The sequence below is a fragment of the Fusarium venenatum genome, assembly GCF_020744135.1.
Source record: "Fusarium venenatum strain MPI-CAGE-CH-0201 chromosome Unknown EDB82scaffold_4, whole genome shotgun sequence".
Classification (NCBI taxonomy): domain Eukaryota; kingdom Fungi; phylum Ascomycota; class Sordariomycetes; order Hypocreales; family Nectriaceae; genus Fusarium; species Fusarium venenatum.
Window position 1 is genome coordinate 7,084,724 of NW_027072132.1, and position 17,527 is coordinate 7,102,250.

General features: G+C 47.8%; 5 protein-coding genes across 5 annotated transcripts; 3 read left to right on the forward strand and 2 right to left on the reverse strand.

The window, feature by feature from the left end:
* Positions 1-164: 164 nt before the first annotated feature.
* EDB82DRAFT_563010 (peptidase S8/S53 domain-containing protein) lies at positions 165-2,429 on the forward strand. The gene is made up of 5 exons (XM_025725656.2): positions 165-515; positions 570-972; positions 1,020-1,754; positions 1,800-2,116; positions 2,167-2,429. The coding sequence occupies exons 1-5, from the start codon at positions 303-305 to the stop codon at positions 2,293-2,295; spliced, it is 1,797 nt and encodes a 598-aa protein (XP_025594233.1). The 5' UTR covers positions 165-302; the 3' UTR covers positions 2,296-2,429.
* Positions 2,317-4,749, reverse strand: EDB82DRAFT_453426 (uncharacterized protein). Its single transcript, XM_025725657.2, has 6 exons — positions 4,691-4,749; positions 3,971-4,635; positions 3,807-3,917; positions 3,623-3,760; positions 3,537-3,578; positions 2,317-3,487 (listed from the first exon to the last, which is right to left on the reverse strand). The coding sequence occupies exons 2-6, from the start codon at positions 4,414-4,416 to the stop codon at positions 2,386-2,388; spliced, it is 1,839 nt and encodes a 612-aa protein (XP_025594234.1). The 5' UTR covers positions 4,417-4,635; positions 4,691-4,749; the 3' UTR covers positions 2,317-2,385.
* EDB82DRAFT_518118 (alpha-acetolactate decarboxylase) lies at positions 4,750-6,037 on the forward strand. Its single transcript, XM_025725658.2, has one exon. It carries the CDS (start codon positions 5,045-5,047, stop codon positions 5,765-5,767), a length of 723 nt encoding a protein of 240 aa, XP_025594235.1. The 5' UTR covers positions 4,750-5,044; the 3' UTR covers positions 5,768-6,037.
* A 351-nt stretch (positions 6,038-6,388) lies between these two features.
* EDB82DRAFT_548797 (FAD binding domain-containing protein) lies at positions 6,389-14,574 on the forward strand (the record flags this gene model as incomplete). The annotated part of the gene is made up of 14 exons (XM_025725662.2): positions 6,389-6,636; positions 6,691-8,119; positions 8,505-8,851; positions 8,995-9,137; positions 9,298-10,207; positions 10,238-10,316; positions 10,356-10,437; positions 10,477-10,660; positions 10,928-11,961; positions 12,590-13,122; positions 13,171-14,055; positions 14,104-14,269; positions 14,322-14,441; positions 14,495-14,574. 14 exons carry the CDS (start codon positions 6,389-6,391, stop codon positions 14,572-14,574), a joined length of 6,240 nt encoding a protein of 2,079 aa, XP_025594239.2.
* EDB82DRAFT_580681 (FAD-binding domain-containing protein) lies at positions 14,419-16,908 on the reverse strand (the record flags this gene model as incomplete). The annotated part of the gene is made up of 2 exons (XM_025725663.2): positions 14,419-14,586; positions 14,700-16,908. 2 exons carry the CDS (start codon positions 16,906-16,908, stop codon positions 14,576-14,578), a joined length of 2,220 nt encoding a protein of 739 aa, XP_025594240.2. The 3' UTR covers positions 14,419-14,575.
* Positions 16,909-17,527: the final 619 nt, after the last annotated feature.

A 17,527-nucleotide genomic window follows, 5' to 3' on the forward strand; every position in this document is an offset into this window, starting at 1 on the left:
AAAAGTCCCCTGATTTTTCCATTTGCGGATACTATAGGTTAACTAGTCTGTTATAATCAACGCTATGCTTTTTACGATCACGAGAACCGTCTAAAATTAGTTCGGCTCCAATACGAGGTTTCGAAACCAGGGACTGGGCCCGTTCGTTCTAAACTACTTATCTAGTCGATTTCACTGAAATACAAAATGCTACTCCTTTACTTTCATGATTTCTAACCCACCAAGACTCTTTCTTGACTTATAGATCTCTTTCTCAGAGATTTAGTCTTGACGACGACGCGTTGCTGCAAGTTCACTTCGCAATGCATTGCTACACGGCATTTGTCGCGCTTCTGGGCGCACAGATCGTCAGTGCACTTCCTCAATCACAATGGAAAACTGTGTCTGGAGATGAAGTTGTCCGCGCTGCTGTCGCGTTTCATCAACCCAAGCTTGCTGAAGCTGAAGCCTTGTTGATAGACATTTCGGATCCTAGTTCAGACAAATTCGGGCAGCATCTTGACCTGAGGGAAGTCGTACGTTTTTCTTCGAAAGCGTTTCTGGGTTGCTCTAATTTCATAATCATATAGCAAGACTACTTTAAACCCAGCGAGGGTTCGCAGCGAAAGGTCTTCCAATGGCTTGAAGATGCTGGTATCGACATGTCTACTGTGCACCTCAAGAAGGCAGCTGCTATCCTAGAGTTTTCTGCTCCGGTTCATGAACTTGAGAACCTTCTCGGTACCGGAGTTCACGTTGTGCACAACGATGCGACTGGTGAACTTCGCCTTGAACCTACCGACCATGTAGTTCCGTCTGCGATTGAGGATGTAGTCGAGTTTGTTGATCTGGCTCCATCTTCAAAGGCCGGCAAGGCAAAGCGCAGTCGTGCTGTCAAGCCAGTGCCAGATACCCTGCCACCACCATACAAGCTCTCTGTGGCGGACGATCTGCGTAACTGTAGTGAAAGCTGGACTCCCGCTTGTATCCGAAGTAAGTCAGCAGCACCTGCAACTGATCACCGCACTAATGAACATTAGAACTCTACGGCATTCCTCTTGGTACCAAGGCCGCAAAGAACAACTCCATGGGTCTCTTTGGGTATGGTGACCCGTATCAGCCCTCAGATCTGAACATTTTCTGGGCAAAGCACGCTCCATTCATCCCCAAGGGAACGAAGCCTAAAGTCAACAGTATTAACGGCGCCAAGGCAGAGGGCGTCCCCGTCGAAGGCGAAGAGCTGCTCGACATCCAAATGTCGTATCCCATTGTCTACCCTCAGACTGTTACAATGTTCCAGGTCCCCTACAACAACAAGGGTGGTCTTGGGAATGACTTCCTCGACGCCGTTGATGCAAGCTATTGTAAGTATGATGGAGGCGATGACCCTGATTTCGATCTCACGTATCCCGCCTTTCAGGGATACAAAGGCCCTGCCATGTGCGGCAAGTACCAAGTTACAAACGTTGTTTCAATTTCTTTCGCAATTGATGAGCAGACCTTACCTCGACGTTATATCCAGCGCCAGTGTCACGAGTGGATGAAGCTGGCTCTTACGGGTGTCAGTGTTCTTGTTGCTTCCGGGGACCGTGGTGTTCAGGGTGCGACGCAATGTACTTTGAACCCTTACGATGACAAGAAGGAGGCCTTCAATTCTCTTTTCCCTGGATCATGCCCATACGTCACGGCAGTTGGGGCGACACAAGTTAATTTTACGGGCAGCAGAACCAATGAGGTTGCCGTTTTTGACCCCAAGCACTTCTTTTATTCTGGAGGTGAGTATTCTAGACTTTAATAAGTGCTTCGCTAACACTTTCTAGGCGGGTTCAGTAACATGAATGCACAGCCAGCCTACCAGCGCAAGGCTGTCGCCAGCTATCTCGCTGCCAACAACCCTCAGTACCCCAAGGGCACATACAATATTTCTGGACGCGCTTTTCCAGACGTTGCACTTTTGGGAGCAAACGTCACATTGGTAGAGGACGGCAAGACTACTATCAGTGGGGGAACCAGCGCTGCCGCTCCGATGTTTGCCGCTATGATCAACAGGATTAATGATGAGCGGTTACTGGCTGGTAAAAAGCCGATTGGTTTCTTGAACCAGATTCTATATCAACATCCTGAAGTATTCACCGATGTAAGTATATGACTCCTCATAATATTTAAAGAAGTAATTAACACTGGTAGATTACGCAGGGCTCCAACCCTGGTTGCGGTACAGCAGGGTTTAAAGCCGCTAAGGGATGGGATCCGGTCTCGGGAATGGGTTCACCCAAGTTTCCGAAACTTCGAGACCTACTAGTCAGCCTTCCTTAAGGTGCGGACGGTATATAGCTTGCAGTAGATAAATATATTGTAATTTGAGCTTGTAAATAATCCAGCCGTACACGCACAACTTCAAGAGACTCATCTTAGCTCTTCAGAGACCTTCTGACTCAGCTCGACAGACCAGGCCATCAGAGTCTCATCATACTCAGCAGCATGTTCGCCCTTTCCAGCACCAAACCACGACTTCCTCAATGCTTCGATTCTAGTGTGATGACCGAGATAACCTAGCCATCGAAGCATAGTGAGATATCCACTGTCAAGGGCTCCCGAGATCCAAGCATGATGGGGGCTCAACGCCTCTCCGCAGATAGCGAATTTGCCTGCACAAAGGATGTGTTGGAACTCTGGGTACATATACTTGAACTGCCCGGGTCCAAAGAGGGCAAATGCGCCACCCGTGTATGGGTCGTGGGACCAAGCGTAGGCGTGATGAGTAACATACTGGCTCCTGAGAAAGTCAACAGTGATAGTTGGATCGCTCTTAGACCAGAGTTTGACCAAGTCTTGTAAAGACTGTGTGACCACCGTGTCATCGATGCAAGGATCCTGTTTGGAGTAGTCTGGGATGAGAGTTCCCATACGTGTGGCATCCTGTGCCCAGCTGTATGAGACCATGAGTACAGCTGGTTTATCGCCGTCATCCCAAGACGGGTAAACAACATTGCTGACCGAGAGATCAGTGCTTGATACACCGCCAATAGTATCGTCCGTAGTGGAAGTCTTGTACATGCCCTTCCACCATCGCGTCTTGAACTTGATGGCTACTTTGCAAGCACGATCGTAGCTGAGAGCGCGGATACCAGTAAGGATCTTCTTCTGATAGCCAGGAAGTCCAAAGCCAGGGACGAGGCCTGAGATGTCCATGCGTTGGAGAGGCCCCATAGCAGTGGTGTTGAATACCATGTCGTAGTTTTCGGGCTTCTTTGCACCAGCTAGCGTCACCTCTATCTTGTCGCCTGACTCGCTCTCTGACATGGCAACCACTGGTGTGCTGGTCTTAACCTTGAATGAGACGGGATTGTGTGGGACCCAGTTCTTGTCTTCGAGGCATTCGTTCATCTTGTCAGTGACGATGGACATACCTCCTTCGAGACGCCACCATGGTTTTCCAGTGGCGGCTTGGAAGTCACTGTAGTCACAGAGTGACTCGATAAATGCCTGATCAAAGAGACCTGTAGATCTAAACCCCAAGTCAGTGGATGGCAGTAAATGCTGGCTCAGGGACTCACGTCTCGGCCGACTCGGCTTCTTCTGTTTGTTCGTAGGTCAACCTTGATACCGTCAGTACAAGACTAATCCAACTGGTACTACTCACTTGGGATCTGTGTGCATGAGCCAAGCTCTAGTGGAGTAGTTGTCATCGTCACCATCGATCAAGGCCTTGAACTCCTCGTTCCAGTTTTGGCCAAGCTTGTCAATGATCTTCTTAATTCTCTCCTCATAGGCTTTTCCACTGTCTAATATTAGTACTGGAATTCGTGGGAAAATAACCAACATACCTAGGAGCATCAGCAGGGTTGTTTGAGTAGTAGTGCATTTGTGGCTCGCAACCAGCGTTCAGAACGTAAGGTTCCTTAGGGAGATCCAGTTCCTTAATAAGATTCAAAGTGCTGCGATTCTTGTCAGACAATGTTCATAAATAATGGACATCATATGTACTTACGATTGCATAGCTGGAATTTCTGGGATGCGCATCGCTCCGATATCATAGTAATTGTGCGGAGAGTCCTTGTCATCAGGGAAATTGTAAGTGTAACATCGCCCACCAATTCTATCCGAAGCTTCATAAATATCCACGTTGTTAATCTTGAGATACTTGAGCATCATGGCAAGATACAAGCCCGTAGCACCAGCACCGACAATTGCGACACGACCTTTGTATTCGGGAAGTTCCGATAGGGGATCACCAACGCTGTCAGATGGGGCTGAATGAGAGAACCTTTTCCGAGGCAGTGGATCAGAAAATTCGACATCTTCATTGAGCTTTGCTCGCAGCTTGCGAAGGTGCTTGTTGAGGAGATGCTGCGCGTAAGCGATCCGAAGACCAGATGGAATCTCTGGTAGCGGCTCCAATGGGAGCGCGGGGAGGTGCTCAGCTCGAATAGCCATTTTTATCACGATAAACTAATTGAAGATTTTCGTGCGTTAAAAGGAAGCTGGTTCTTAATCGAAATTTGTTTTACGGAGCTATGGAGTGATTCTTATACCTCGAGACATGGTGATTGACATATTCTCATACAGTTCAAGCCGTGTATGCGGGCTTACACAGCTGAAAAATATCACATTCCTTTCATTGGCTTCTTCGTGATGTTGGCGTAACAATATTGACTGGATGTGGTCAGATGTGGCGGGCTGAACAGGTAGAGTTGCGGGGAAGAGAGACATTTGTCTCGCCTGTATAACATGCCTGAGAAGGACTGACAAGTTACATATTAACGGCAAACGGCACAATTGAGTTATGAAAAGACTCTCTTTTCGTATCTGAGGTATTACGAGAGATCAATCGAGACTGAAGTTGACAGGGTGTGTTGAATCCACTTCCAACTGTCACTCGCGATTCTTCAAATGACGTCTTCACTTTTGGAGACATGGTCACAATTGGCTAGGCGACACCCCACCCTAGAAGCAACTTTCTTGACCAAGCACAGCGCAGTGTTCTTATCCCAATCATCACAACATCCCTACACCAAATTCCAGACCTCAATCGACCTGTCTCACCTGCTTCCTCACACACAAAATGCCGTCCAATCACCTTTTCCAATACTCAGTTGTCTCAGCCCTCATGGATGGAGTCGCCGAGACAGGCATCACCATTTCTGATCTGCTCAAGCATGGCGACCACGGTCTGGGAACCTTTCGACACATGGTTGGGGAAATGATCATCCTTGATGGTGTCCTCTACGATATGAAGCCTGATGGATCTGTCGTCGCGCTCGATAAAGATGCCTGCGCAAAGCAAATAGCGCCTTTTGCGATGATCACTGAATATCAGCCCACAGCGACACTCTCCAAACAACTCAAGACAAAGGATTCGTTGGCCGAGGTTCTATCGGAGCTTTTGCCAGGAACCAAAAACCACTACTTGGCTTTCAGAGTTGAGGGCACATTCAAGTCAGTTACTGTGCGAACCGTGGGAGGACAGCAATCGCCTGGCGAAAGTCTCGCTGAGCTTGGAAAGCGCCAGGCATCGCACACGTTCAGTGATATCAACGGTACCATTATTGGTTTTCGATCGCCCACGTTCATGCAGGGTATCAGTGTTGCAGGCGATCACCTCCACTTTCTGTCGGCAGACAAAAAGGCCGGTGGCCATGTGTTGGCAGTTGAAGGCGATGGAGAGATGAAGATCACCGGGGCACCTATCACAGCTGTCAGTCTACAATTACCGTCTGAGGACGATGCCTTCAATCAAGCTAAGCTTGCAAGAGATGACGAGGGAATAGCTGCGGTTGAAGGTTGAGAAGGTCAAAAAGGTACAAGGACTGTATGCTGTCAAGGAAAGGGTTTTCTTTCGCAAGAAAAACGCTTTACAACTCATGTGTGATATAACCAAAGCAGAAACCATACAGGAACACGTGGGAGCAGAATTTAGATGTAACTCTGCAAACTTAGCCAGGCGGTGAATGAAGAATTGCGTTCGGCTATGTCACCTTTATAGGCAGGTGTTGTCTGGACCCCTACCGACAAATCAACGAATTTTTCAAATGTTACAAAACGATCATCTATGAGCGAATTGTTATTCGGTATTGCTGATTATAATTCTATCATGTCTAAGATGTTGAAGTATCAGCGAAATCAACTATCGAAGCTGTATTGACGTTCCACAACAGTGTCGTGTAGATCGAATTTTGTTTGTTGATCCTTGGAAGTAAGCACTAGAAATACTTCATTAGTACTCATTATACATGCCAAGTATTATTGCAGTAGCCAATTGTTGTGGTACGCCGATCGTGTCCCCAAACCCTGCAAGAGGGGAACCCTGAGATCTGTGTTGTACTACCGAACCGCTATATAAACACTACCTGCTCCCTTGTAATCCGTGTCTAGATCCCTGATCACCCTCCTCGTGGAACGTACCAGGATGCGGAATCTTTTCACCGTTTCGCTGCTGGCCTTGGCCACCAGCTCGAGCGCTGCAGCAAAAGAGAGCTGCAAATGCTTTCCTGGTGACTCTTGTTGGCCTTCTGACGCCGAATGGAGTCATCTCAATAGTACCGTCGGAGGTCGCTTGGTGGCCACTTCACCATTGGGAAGTCCTTGCCATGACCCCAATTACAATGCCGAAGAGTGCAAGAATTTGCAGAGTGAATGGCACTACTCCTCAATCCAGTAAGATTTCATAACCAATACCGTGTCATGCCTCCTTTTTCTGACTCCTTGTAGTTCCCAATCGTCTTCATCTATGATGGCACCTATTTTCACTAACCAATCTTGCGATCCCTTCCAACCCAGATACAAGCCTTGCACTCTCGGTAACTACGTCCGATATGCGGTCAATGTTACATCGGCTGAAGATGTTTCTGCTGCCTTGAAGTTCGTCAATGAGAAGAACATTCGATTCGTTATTCGCAATACTGGTCATGACTACCTCGGTCGTTCAACCGGCGCCGGAGCTCTTTCCGTCTGGACTCATTACTTGAAAAGCACTGAAGTCATTGACTGGAAAGATAAGCATTATAAAGGCAAGGCCCTGAAAGTCGGCGCAGGAGTTCAAGGTTTCGAGGCTTTAGGCGCTGCTCATGCAAAGAACCTGGTCGTTGTCACTGGAGAATGCCCGTCTGTAGGTCTCGCCGGAGGATATACACAAGGTGGCGGTCACTCTGCTCTGAGCACCAACTTTGGCTTGGCGGCAGACAACACCCTCGAGTTCGAAGTTGTTACTGCTGATGGGAAGCTGATAAAGGCGAACAGAAGCAAGAACAGTGATCTCTATTGGGCTCTAAGCGGTGCAGGATCTGGAAACTACGGAGTAGTTATCTCAGCTACAGTGCAAGCCCACCCAGAAGCCAAGGTCAGCGGCGCCAGTTTCCTTGTTACAGCTCCCGAAGGTAATCCAGACCTGATCTACGATGCCATTGATGCTTTCCACGCCGCTCTTCCAAAGATTGTTGACTCGGGTATCATGATCATTTACTTCTTCTCCAACTCATTCCTCCAGATCCCCGCCATGACGGCATATGGAAAGACTGAAGCAGAGGTCAAGAAAATTCTCCAACCTCTGGCTGAATCTCTGGCTACTCTCGGTTTCAAGTTTGAGCCAACCTTCACCCACTTCTCGAGCTACTACGAACATTACGACCACTATTGGGGACCTCTTCCTGCAGGGAATATTCAGATTGGAACTCAGATATTTGGTGGGCGTTTGCTGCCGCGTGACAAAGTCAATGACTTCTCACCGACTGCACGAAAACTAGCCGAGTTGGGTGTTATCTACATCGGTGTAGGACTCAACGTATCCAAGTTTGGGGGTGGCAGCGGCAACGCAGTTCTACCACAGTGGCGAAACACGGTAGCTCAGGTATCTTTGACTCTGCCTTGGGATAATGAAGCTCCTTGGGAAGAGATGTTGGCCGCTCAGAAAAAGATGACTGAGGTGATCCAGCCAGTTATTGAGGCCGCGACACCAGGTGCTGGGGCTTATATCAACGAGGCCGATTTCCAACAACACAATTGGCAAGATACTTTCTACGGCGTCAACTACGATAAACTTCTCAAGATCAAAAAGAAGTATGATCCCAAGCATTTGTTCTATGCTACAGTGGCAGTTGGAAGTGAGGAATGGAATGTTGCTGAGAGTGGACGTATATGTCGAGTAGAGACTTAGCATTCTCGTTAATACTAACTGACTCATCAAGCTGGTGCCAACGAAGCCATTTGAATCTCTTTCAATGCATGTGCACTTATAAACTGCTGTGGTTGCCTCTTGTTTAGTGAGAAGAAATATGGGGATCTTCATGTTGAGTGACAGGGTATATCACTGGCTGGTCAGACAGGACATTCGTACCTCATTAAAGTAAATCCTCGCTTAATAGGATGCATAAGAACACCAAATATCCGTACTCTCAGCCGCACCTACTGACCCCGCTTCTCTTTTTACCAGTTCAGACTCTACATGGGATCAAGTGTCCCTCAACAGAGCAAACATGTCGGGAGCCGAGGCCCTAGCCGGAATCGGCATTCTTTGTAACGTTATGCAGATAGTAACGTTTGGCAAAGATGCTCTTCATGTTTATCGTTATATCCGTGAAAACGGTAGTCCTGATGCAAAGTTGGAGGTGTACCTTGCCGATGCAACAATGAGCTATCAAGAGATGAGGACGCAGCTTTCTGGAACCACTTATCCAACGAGCGACCAAAAAGAAATAATAAGGGTGGGGGAGGAGGCTTACAAAGGCCTTCAAAAATTCCGAACCTATTTCGAGGAATTGTCAGTGGACAAAGGGTCCAGAAAGGGCTTCCGCGGGAAGTTCAGAATTGCTAAAAGTGGCATCAAGACGTTGTTCCGTGGCAAGGAACTGGAGGATCTTGAAAAGAACTTCCAACGGTACGAACAACTACTTCAAACCCGACTCATAAACCGAGTATGTAATCAAAGCGATGCCACGGCACTTCTTGCACAGGAGTCCTTCGAGACGCTGAACGATACCCAACAATGCATGGTTCAGAAGATAGCACAGGGCCATACAGATATTTCATCACTATTGTCGCAGACAGCCACCGACACAAAACTTCATATCAGCAATCAACACCAAGAGACTCGTACTACTCTTGGGCATCATCTTTCTGTTACGGAACACAAGCTCCAATCACAAATCTCAGAATCTACCTTTGTAATCCAAGAGGATCTCGCATATCGGAACAAGACTGAAAACATCCTGATTAGGCACAATCAACTCTTAGCTAGCCTCAGGTATCCTGAAATGAATGGCAGAAAAAACCATGTTGTCACGAGTTTCCCAAAGACTTTTCAGTGGATATTTTCTAGCAAAGGGCCTTGGGAAGAAGAAAGTTCTTCGGATGACGAGAGTATGCCTTCGCTTGATGAGATTTCTGATGAAGAGATTGATATGTCGGATGTATCGAGTTCTGATAAGGGACAGAGTGAAGACGAAGAGAAGATTCAGGATTCTAATACCAACAAAGTGGAAGATGAGCCTGCTACCAGTGGTATCTTGGACAAGGATGACACTGTTTCAACTGCAAGTTCTGACCCGGAGCCAACAGTCTTTGCCCGTTGGTTAGGTTCCGATTCTAAAATGTTTTGGATTAGTGGAAAACCCGCATCCGGTAAAAGTACACTCATGAAATTCATCTCTACGAATCCTTCAACAAAAGAGCATCTGGCTGCTTGGCGGCCTAACGCGAGAATTCTTTGCCACTATTTCTGGAAAGCTGGGAGTGTTCTGGAAAGAAGTCTCAAAGGATTCCTTCTATCCCTGACTCACCAGGTCCTTTTAGACAATATCGAGCTCTCACAACTGATGTGGGAGGACATGCCTGAAGTCCGGCATAAGTGGTCGCATGCTGATTGGGATCTACAACAACTAGAAACCGCCTTGCTTTGTATACTCAAAGCTGCTACAGAACCATTCCTTCTTATTATTGATGGCCTCGATGAGTGTGACGATCTTGAAAGGCAACTTTCAACACTTCCTCAGCGCCCAAGCATGCTCGACCTCTTAAGAAAACTCGAGGACATTAAAATATGTGTATCTAGCCGGGAGGAGTATACGTTCATTACTTACTTCGACGGTGTCGAGAGACTACAACTTCACGAGCTTACCAAGTACGATATTCGACAATTTGCCGATACCCGTCTTGATGGTCTAAGTTTCGCCGAGCCCGAAGATCGGGAGGAGCTTCTCGATTTAATTGTGTTAAGGGCCGCCGGTGTGTTTCTGTGGGTGGCCCTTGTTCTTGATAGCATCAGTCGAGCGATTCGCATCGATAACAGCATTGGGAATCTCACTGAGAGGGTCAATCATATGCCAAGAGATTTGATCGACTTGGTACGTGAAATGTGGGAACGATCTGGTGAAGATGGCGAGATAACGAGCTACCGGCACGCCGCGTCTCGGTACTTCAACCTAGCACAGGGAATAGAGTCTGACGAAGATGATCTTTTGAAAAGTACGATACTTCTGCTGGCAATTGCTTCCGATAAGCAAGATCTGGAGTCTATGCTTGATATTGACCATGTCTGGAGCATCGACGAATTGGAAAAGATGTGCTCGAGGACGGAGGACGAGCTTCGCATTGTCTGCCACGGTCTTCTTGAAGTGAAAGAGGAAGGTCGTGCGACCTCAGATCTTCTCCCAGAACGAATTGATGTCTACAGGAATAAACAAGTGTTGTTTGCTCACCGATGCGTCATTGACTTCCTCCGCACTACTGAGAGTGGCGCTGCTCTTCTTGGTGCATGCGGATGGTGCAAGGACGAGGTGAAGGCCAGGCTGGAAGGAACATTCATGATACTCTATCGTTCTGTGTTTAAACCTGGGGCCTCTGATGTCGATACGTTTCTTCCTACATTATTCGATGAGATCATCAACGATAAGAGATATATTCTACGCCGAGAAGTTGACAATAGTTTAGACCGGATCATGCGTCACCTGGATAGTTTTGACGATGAACTTCCTTATCGAAACCTTCTCTTGCGGAAGTGTATCGAATGGCACTTTACTAGAAACTCTTTTAACCGCAGTACGTGGGCATGTTCTGGGAAGTCCATATTTGTCCAAGATCCTCTTAGGAATGAGTTTCTAGCGTCAGCAGCCAAAGCAGGAACTACGTCGTTCATGGAGACACTCCTCGGGCGACTTTCTTCAGAGGATTTCTTGAGTTCACTGCCCGCTATATTCCGCGGCCTATCAGCAGGCTATGGACAAGACGAGACAGAAATTGGAGGTCCCGAAGAGAGTAGTAGATGTGTCATCAAGATAATCGCGTTGACAAAGCTGATTCTAAGTCGTCTCCTGAGTCTGAAAGCGGAAGCAGAAGAAACTATGCTGTTGAAAGCCGTTACTGGAGAAACAACAGAGGAATTGCAACGTCTGGCGTGCTCCTGGTTTCTCGGTATATGGATCGGGTTCAACAGCGACCAAAAAGAGAAGGAGATCAAGACGTCAGTCCATGAGATCCTGCATCTCGTTACACTCTCTCTCCCTACAATGGAAGATTGGAACGAATCCATCCTGCTTTTTTTGGGCCGGGATACTGACGACTTCTCAGGCCAGTACTCAGGTCCTCTCTCAGTTAGAGGGTTCAGTGGTTTTCTACGTGCAGACGTAGGCCCTACTTCCTTTGTGGTTGTGAACTTGGCAACAGCGTTCAAGCTAGTTCTTCAGTCAAACTGGCCCTGCACTACGAATTCTGGATCAAATGACGACCTCCATCTCCCTCATCTTCCTGAAGGAGCGAAGCCATCGCTACGACTCGTGATCCACCAGCATCAGAAGTCGAAGAGAAATTGGCAGTTATTTTTATGGTCAGAGTATGGGAAACAAGAAACAGATGAAGTCTCGGAAGCACTTTTACACTCCTTACTTGCCGGGAGTCGTATTACAGGAGATATGCTGATGTTCGACGGAAAGGATAGACGAAAGGTAGCCCGCACCGGGACAGAGGTATTTCGTTATCTTGTGGCCAAACTCGGTGATACGCGGGGGTTACCAATGCATCCCTGGTCATCATGGCTTATCGGAGATGTATCCGAGAAAGAGGAAGGCGGAAATTCGGATGATCATGTCAATGAGAGATCGCCACAGCCACTGATAGAATTATTATACGAAATATGGGACTTATGAAGAGTATTCCCATTAGCAGTTCCATACGAATAAGTTTACCATACATTTCCTCAAAATTGATTACTATAGGCGTCAGGGCTAAGGCACTTCACTGGGCCTTGCCATTTCAGTCACTTCTATGTATCGTTTACCCAGATCGGTTGTCTTACAAAGAAAACAGTGGCCATTATTAATTTATTCAAGCCTCTAGAAAATCATCGGATAGCCAGGTCACCTTACCCAGACCTATTGTGGCAAGACGCCTGAAGTAATTAATTTCGTAGAAATGTGCGGTAGTCAAAGGGGCAGACCAGTGCCTTCCGTCTCCTATATCCGAGCACATTTCCCTTCCGTGGAACGCGGATGCCGAAGCCATTTGCCGCTAGAACCCCACCTCGTCAATCCGCCGTGCTCCGAGTGGTCCGAAACCGTGGCATCAACAAGGTCAAGATATAATACGCCGCTAAACCATTAAGATTTACTTGTCATCGTATCAGACACCTCCACTCATACAATGGAATCCGAAAAAGTCCAAGTTGTTATCTGCGGCGGTGGTTCAGCTGGTCTCACGGCAGCCGTCCTTCTAGCCCGTTTTGGCATCTCTTTCAAGATCCTCGAAAAACGACCAGGTCCACTCGAGATCGGTCAAGCAGACGGTGTTCAATGTCGCACCGTTGAGATTTTTGAGAATCTGGGTATCTCTGCGCCTCTTTTGGAAGAAGCATACCATGTGAGAGAAGTAGCTTTCTGGTCACCAAGTGACGCAGACGGTACATTGACGAGGAAGGATCTGGCTTACGACACTGAAGAGGGGTTGAGTCATCAGCCACATGTTATTCTCAATCAAGCGAGAATAAATGATTTGATGTTGAAAGAGATCATTCGATTGAAAGGAGATGGATCAAGTGGAGTCTTGTACGATTCGCAAGTCGAGAGTGTGAATATTGTGGATGATGGGGACGAGTATCCTGTTCAAGTTGTCGCTAGCCATGGTGGGGAAACGCATCACTACCGAGCAAAATACGCTATCGTAAGTCATCGGAAACCCAGACATCCTTCACATTACTAACCTAGACAGGGCTGCGATGGCGCTCATAGTACCGTCCGCAAAGCACTGGGCTTCAAAATGGTTGGCGATTCAAGCGACTCAGTCTGGGGAGTCATGGACGTCTTCCCGATCACCAACTTCCCCGACATTCGCAAAAAGGCCATGCTCATCAGCAAAAATGACGGAAACCTCATGATTATCCCTCGGGAAGGAGATGAGCTTGTACGATTCTACATCGAACTACCTGGGACGACAGCTCGAGACGTCACAGAACAAAGTCTGATCGACAAGATCAAAAGAATATTCGCACCTTACAACATCGACGTCGCCCATACAGCGTGGTGGTCAGCATACGTGATTGGTCAACGTCTCGCTGATCATTTCACCAAAGACTACCGGATCTTTTTGACAGGTGATGCGTGCCATACCCACTCGCCCAAGGCTGGCCAGGGGATGAACGTCAGCTTACAAGATGGCTTCAACATTGGATGGAAAATGGCCCATGTCCTTACCGGACGAGCACCACCTTCGGTCCTAGAGACATACGTCCTTGAAAGACAACAAACAGCAGAGAAGCTCATCGAATTCGACCGTTCCTTCAGCAAACTTTTCTCATCGGATTACCGGAAACAGAATGGGATCACGACTAAAGACTTCCGAGACAAGTTCGTTGAAGCTGGACGATATACTGCTGGTATGGCTACAAAGTACGAGCCGTCAATCCTTACGTGCAAAGACAAGAGTGATCAGAGCATCGCGTCGGGTTTGACGGTAGGAATGAGGTTCCCAAGTGTACCGGTAGTGAGACTTTCTGATGCGAAGCCCTTGCAACTCAACGGTGTTCTCGCTGCGGATGGGCGATGGCATATCTTGACCTTTTGCTCTGGGAATGCCACCAAGACTTTATTACCTCAGGTTAGAACATTCTTATGGACGTGTTGAATATGTGGCTAATCTTCTTAGGTCGTAACTGAACTCGAGACTCTCGTCAGGAAGTTCTCCCTCGCTGAAGAAGCTGCGGACAAGATCTTCAACAATACCTTAGTAATCAGGGCAGATCGCAAGACTGTAGAGATCGACCAGCTACCAGAAGTATTCTTTCCCAAGTCAGGCCCATTCTCCTTGCGAAGTAAGTTATTTTCCCTTTTTGCGACAACCAGATGGTTTGCTAACAAAAGTAGATGTTCACAGGGTCTTTGTCGATGATACGAGCCCTTACATGCTGGGTTGTGGTGAAGCGTTTGCTAGGTACGGCATCAACCCCGAGCAAGGCGCCATTGTCGTCGTTCGACCTGACTTATGTGAGTTTCTTCTTTCCCTTCGGTTTATCAATCTCATACTGACGGCAATACAGATGTTTCTCGTGTTCTCCCTCTAACGAATGCAAATGAACTCTCCTCATTCTTCGAAGGATGTCTCAACGGCGTAAAATAGCTCATATCATGACTAAAATAGGGATTATAAGTTATATCCATACCAACTCGTGTACTAATAAAATAAAGTGAAACAAGTCTTCCCTCATCCGAAAACCTCAATCATAAAGTGATACTCCAACTTACTTCCATCCTGCCACCCTCTCAGGGTAAGCTCGCGACACTTATCCGCCAAAATCTCACCTACGACAGGAGCGCCACAGTAAAACACTCCAACCTTGAGCTCTTCGTCTTCTTCATAATTCTCGTTCTCCTTGTCTCTTGTGCTTGTCCTCTTGCTCGCTCTGAACTTGAGCATCTCCTCGTAATGCTCGTCCAGGATAAGATCAAAATCGGGCCGGCCAAAGTGTGTTGGATTGAGAAGACCTGTGAGTGGCGAGGCAGGATGTTCGTCTGTACGATGCATCTCTAAAAGCCAGCGGTATACATGAGTTGAGATCTTCTTCTGCTTGGCTGTTACGTGCGTGTTGATGCGGATATCGAGATGAGGTTCATCTTCATGCTCGCGGTGCCAGTCTTGACTCATAGATACGTCATTGAGAAGATCGGACAACCAGAGAAGATAGTTTCGTTCACGGACTATCCAGTGGAAATCCACTCGTCGGTAGTCTTCTGCAAAGGTGCCCGCTCTATCGGCTTGGGGCTGCTTCTCTTTGTTGATCAGATCGGGGCCAACACTTCCTTGTCGGGTGGGTGTCTCAGGGACGTTGTCGCTGTTCGTTGCCTCCTCGCTACTGCTAGAGTGTGATCTACGAGCAGTTGGTGGAATGGCAGTTGTTTCGGAGTCGTGACGGGGATGATCGACTTCATGGTTTGGGCCGCCGTGGTCGAGATCGTCATTGTACTGCAAGTCGGCAAGGATACCAGAGAAGGGTGTGACACCAATGCCAGCTCCGATGATGATGGAGTGGTTGAAGTCGTAGAAACGTTGAGCGGGTGCACCGAAGGGACCATTGATACCAACTTCGATATCTGACTCGCCAGAGTCACCTCCAAGTTCACGAAGTTTAGCAGTCCAGTTACCGTCGGTCTTGATGTGCAGCATCATCTTGTTGCCTCTACAGAAGGACACAGTGAACGGATGCCATTGGAAGAAGCTGATCTTGGGAACTTGCAGGAAGATATACTGGCCAGCCTTGTACTTCCAGAGACGTTCACTTGGAATGATCGCCGTGATCTCAACGGTCTCCTTGTCCAATACCTTCATGGTGGCTTTGATACGATGGAATCCGAGACCAACACGGACGGCACGTTCCACAAGGACCAAGAGTGTAGGGAAAGCGAGGAAGTACCCAAACATAGGCCATTGGAGCAACGCTGCTGTACCATGAGCCATCATGAGACCAATAATGGGAAACATGAGCAAGTGACCAAGCTGGAAGACCTCATAGTTCCACTTTCTCACTTGTGGGATACTCAGCAGACAGAGGATCCAAAAGAGGCCAAGTGCAGTGATACCAGTGAAGCCAGGCAGTGATCGAACATAGTCGATGTAAGGACGAGGAACCATGTCAGGGCCAAGTGCCTCTGCGACCGCATCCTCATTCGCGGGATCACTGCCATGGACGAAAGATCCAGTCAAGTGCCCAATGGCATGCAATGTCGCAAGCAGAATAGCAACACAGGAAATTCTGATGTGGAACTCCTGTGAAAGATCCCAATTGAAGAAGCGCGAAATGTGGTACGACCTGCGCAGCCACGTAGAAAAGTATCGCGACATGCTGAGAATTAGGAAGAAGAAGGTCGGGTACAAAGCTCCGGCGCAGGTCTTGGCCATGACGACGCCCCAGCCAAAGGCAGCGCGGTAACCGGGTGTCGTCTGGTACTTGACCAGCTGCCATATGCCAAAGGCCAACTGCATGCTGATAACAACACCAAGAAAGACAATCTCAGGTCCGTGAACAGCCCAGTACGAACGAATTCGTCTCCAACCTGGCAGTTTCTTGATGTAACTTTTATCTTCCTCCTCTTCCTTCTTGGCCTGCTTGAGCGAAGGGATCTTCCACTCCTTGACCATCTTGGCAAACTCATCTCTCGGGATTCGATCCACGCCTGAGTCACCCATCATCCTTCGCAAGAAGGCATGGCGAGTACGATCATCGTCGCTGTGGTCTTCGCTGATGACATGGTGAGCGCTCGGCTTGGGGACCAAATTGGCATGTTCCTGGTCGAGTTTTCGCTCGACTTCTTCATAGTTTATGTGTCCATCGTTATCGTGGTCGAGATCTTCGAGGAATTCTTCAATCTCTTTGTCCGTGAGAAATTCGACGTTTTCGGAGGAACGGACAGGGTGATCTGCAGCAACGGATTTGCGATGGCGATGGGCTGCAGCCATTGCAGAGCAAAACAGTAAAACTTGTCGAGTTTACGGTATTGAGAAGAGGCAATGGAATGGACACGAAAAAGGACTGCACTCCCTACGACGGGGAAATGGGAAATTTACATATTGTCAACCTCCAAAATGCCCAGACATCGTCGTACGTCAGCATCTTTCGACGCCAAGAATACCAAGCGTTTTGAACAACTCAACACTAAACATAACCTTAAATCCCCGGTAAGTCAAATTTTATGTCGACTCTGGAATATGTAGTGGCTACGTAGCTCAGCAGAAGCCAAGCCCTTGCGTGCCCTGATTTTCATGCTCATGGATGACGGCGCCCAGCAAAGAGGCTTAATTACCGGTTATCTTTTGAACCAATGGGAGATGTTGTAATTGCGCCTAGAGTCTTGGGTACAATTCTGGGCAAGACTTGGCGAGACTCGGCTTGTTTTAGCTTATCGTTGGAACATAACTGGACAAGATTGTTCTGGACGATATGTCGAAGACGCCATTCCGACGGAAAGTATCGTCCTTTGCTCGAAAAATGGTAAGGGTTGAAGTTCCAGGAATCTGGGCAGCTAAAACAGCTCTAGACAACGTCTTGAAGATGGATGGACTGATTGAGTGGATGACG

Excerpts from the sequence above, each read along its gene's own strand:
- EDB82DRAFT_563010 (XM_025725656.2), top strand. The coding sequence starts at position 303 with ATGCATTGCTACACGGCATTTGTCGCGCTTCTGGGCGCACAGATCGTC. Across the intron at positions 973-1,019 it reads GACTCCCGCTTGTATCCGAA|AACTCTACGGCATTCCTCTT; the intron begins GTAAGTCAGCAG and ends AATGAACATTAG. Across the intron at positions 1,755-1,799 it reads GCACTTCTTTTATTCTGGAG|GCGGGTTCAGTAACATGAAT; the intron begins GTGAGTATTCTA and ends AACACTTTCTAG.
- EDB82DRAFT_453426 (XM_025725657.2), bottom strand. The coding sequence starts at position 4,416 with ATGGCTATTCGAGCTGAGCACCTCCCCGCGCTCCCATTGGAGCCGCTA. Across the intron at positions 3,761-3,806 it reads AACCCTGCTGATGCTCCTAG|TGGAAAAGCCTATGAGGAGA; the intron begins GTATGTTGGTTA and ends AATATTAGACAG. Across the intron at positions 3,579-3,622 it reads CTCATGCACACAGATCCCAA|GTTGACCTACGAACAAACAG; the intron begins GTGAGTAGTACC and ends GACGGTATCAAG.
- EDB82DRAFT_518118 (XM_025725658.2), top strand. The coding sequence starts at position 5,045 with ATGCCGTCCAATCACCTTTTCCAATACTCAGTTGTCTCAGCCCTCATG.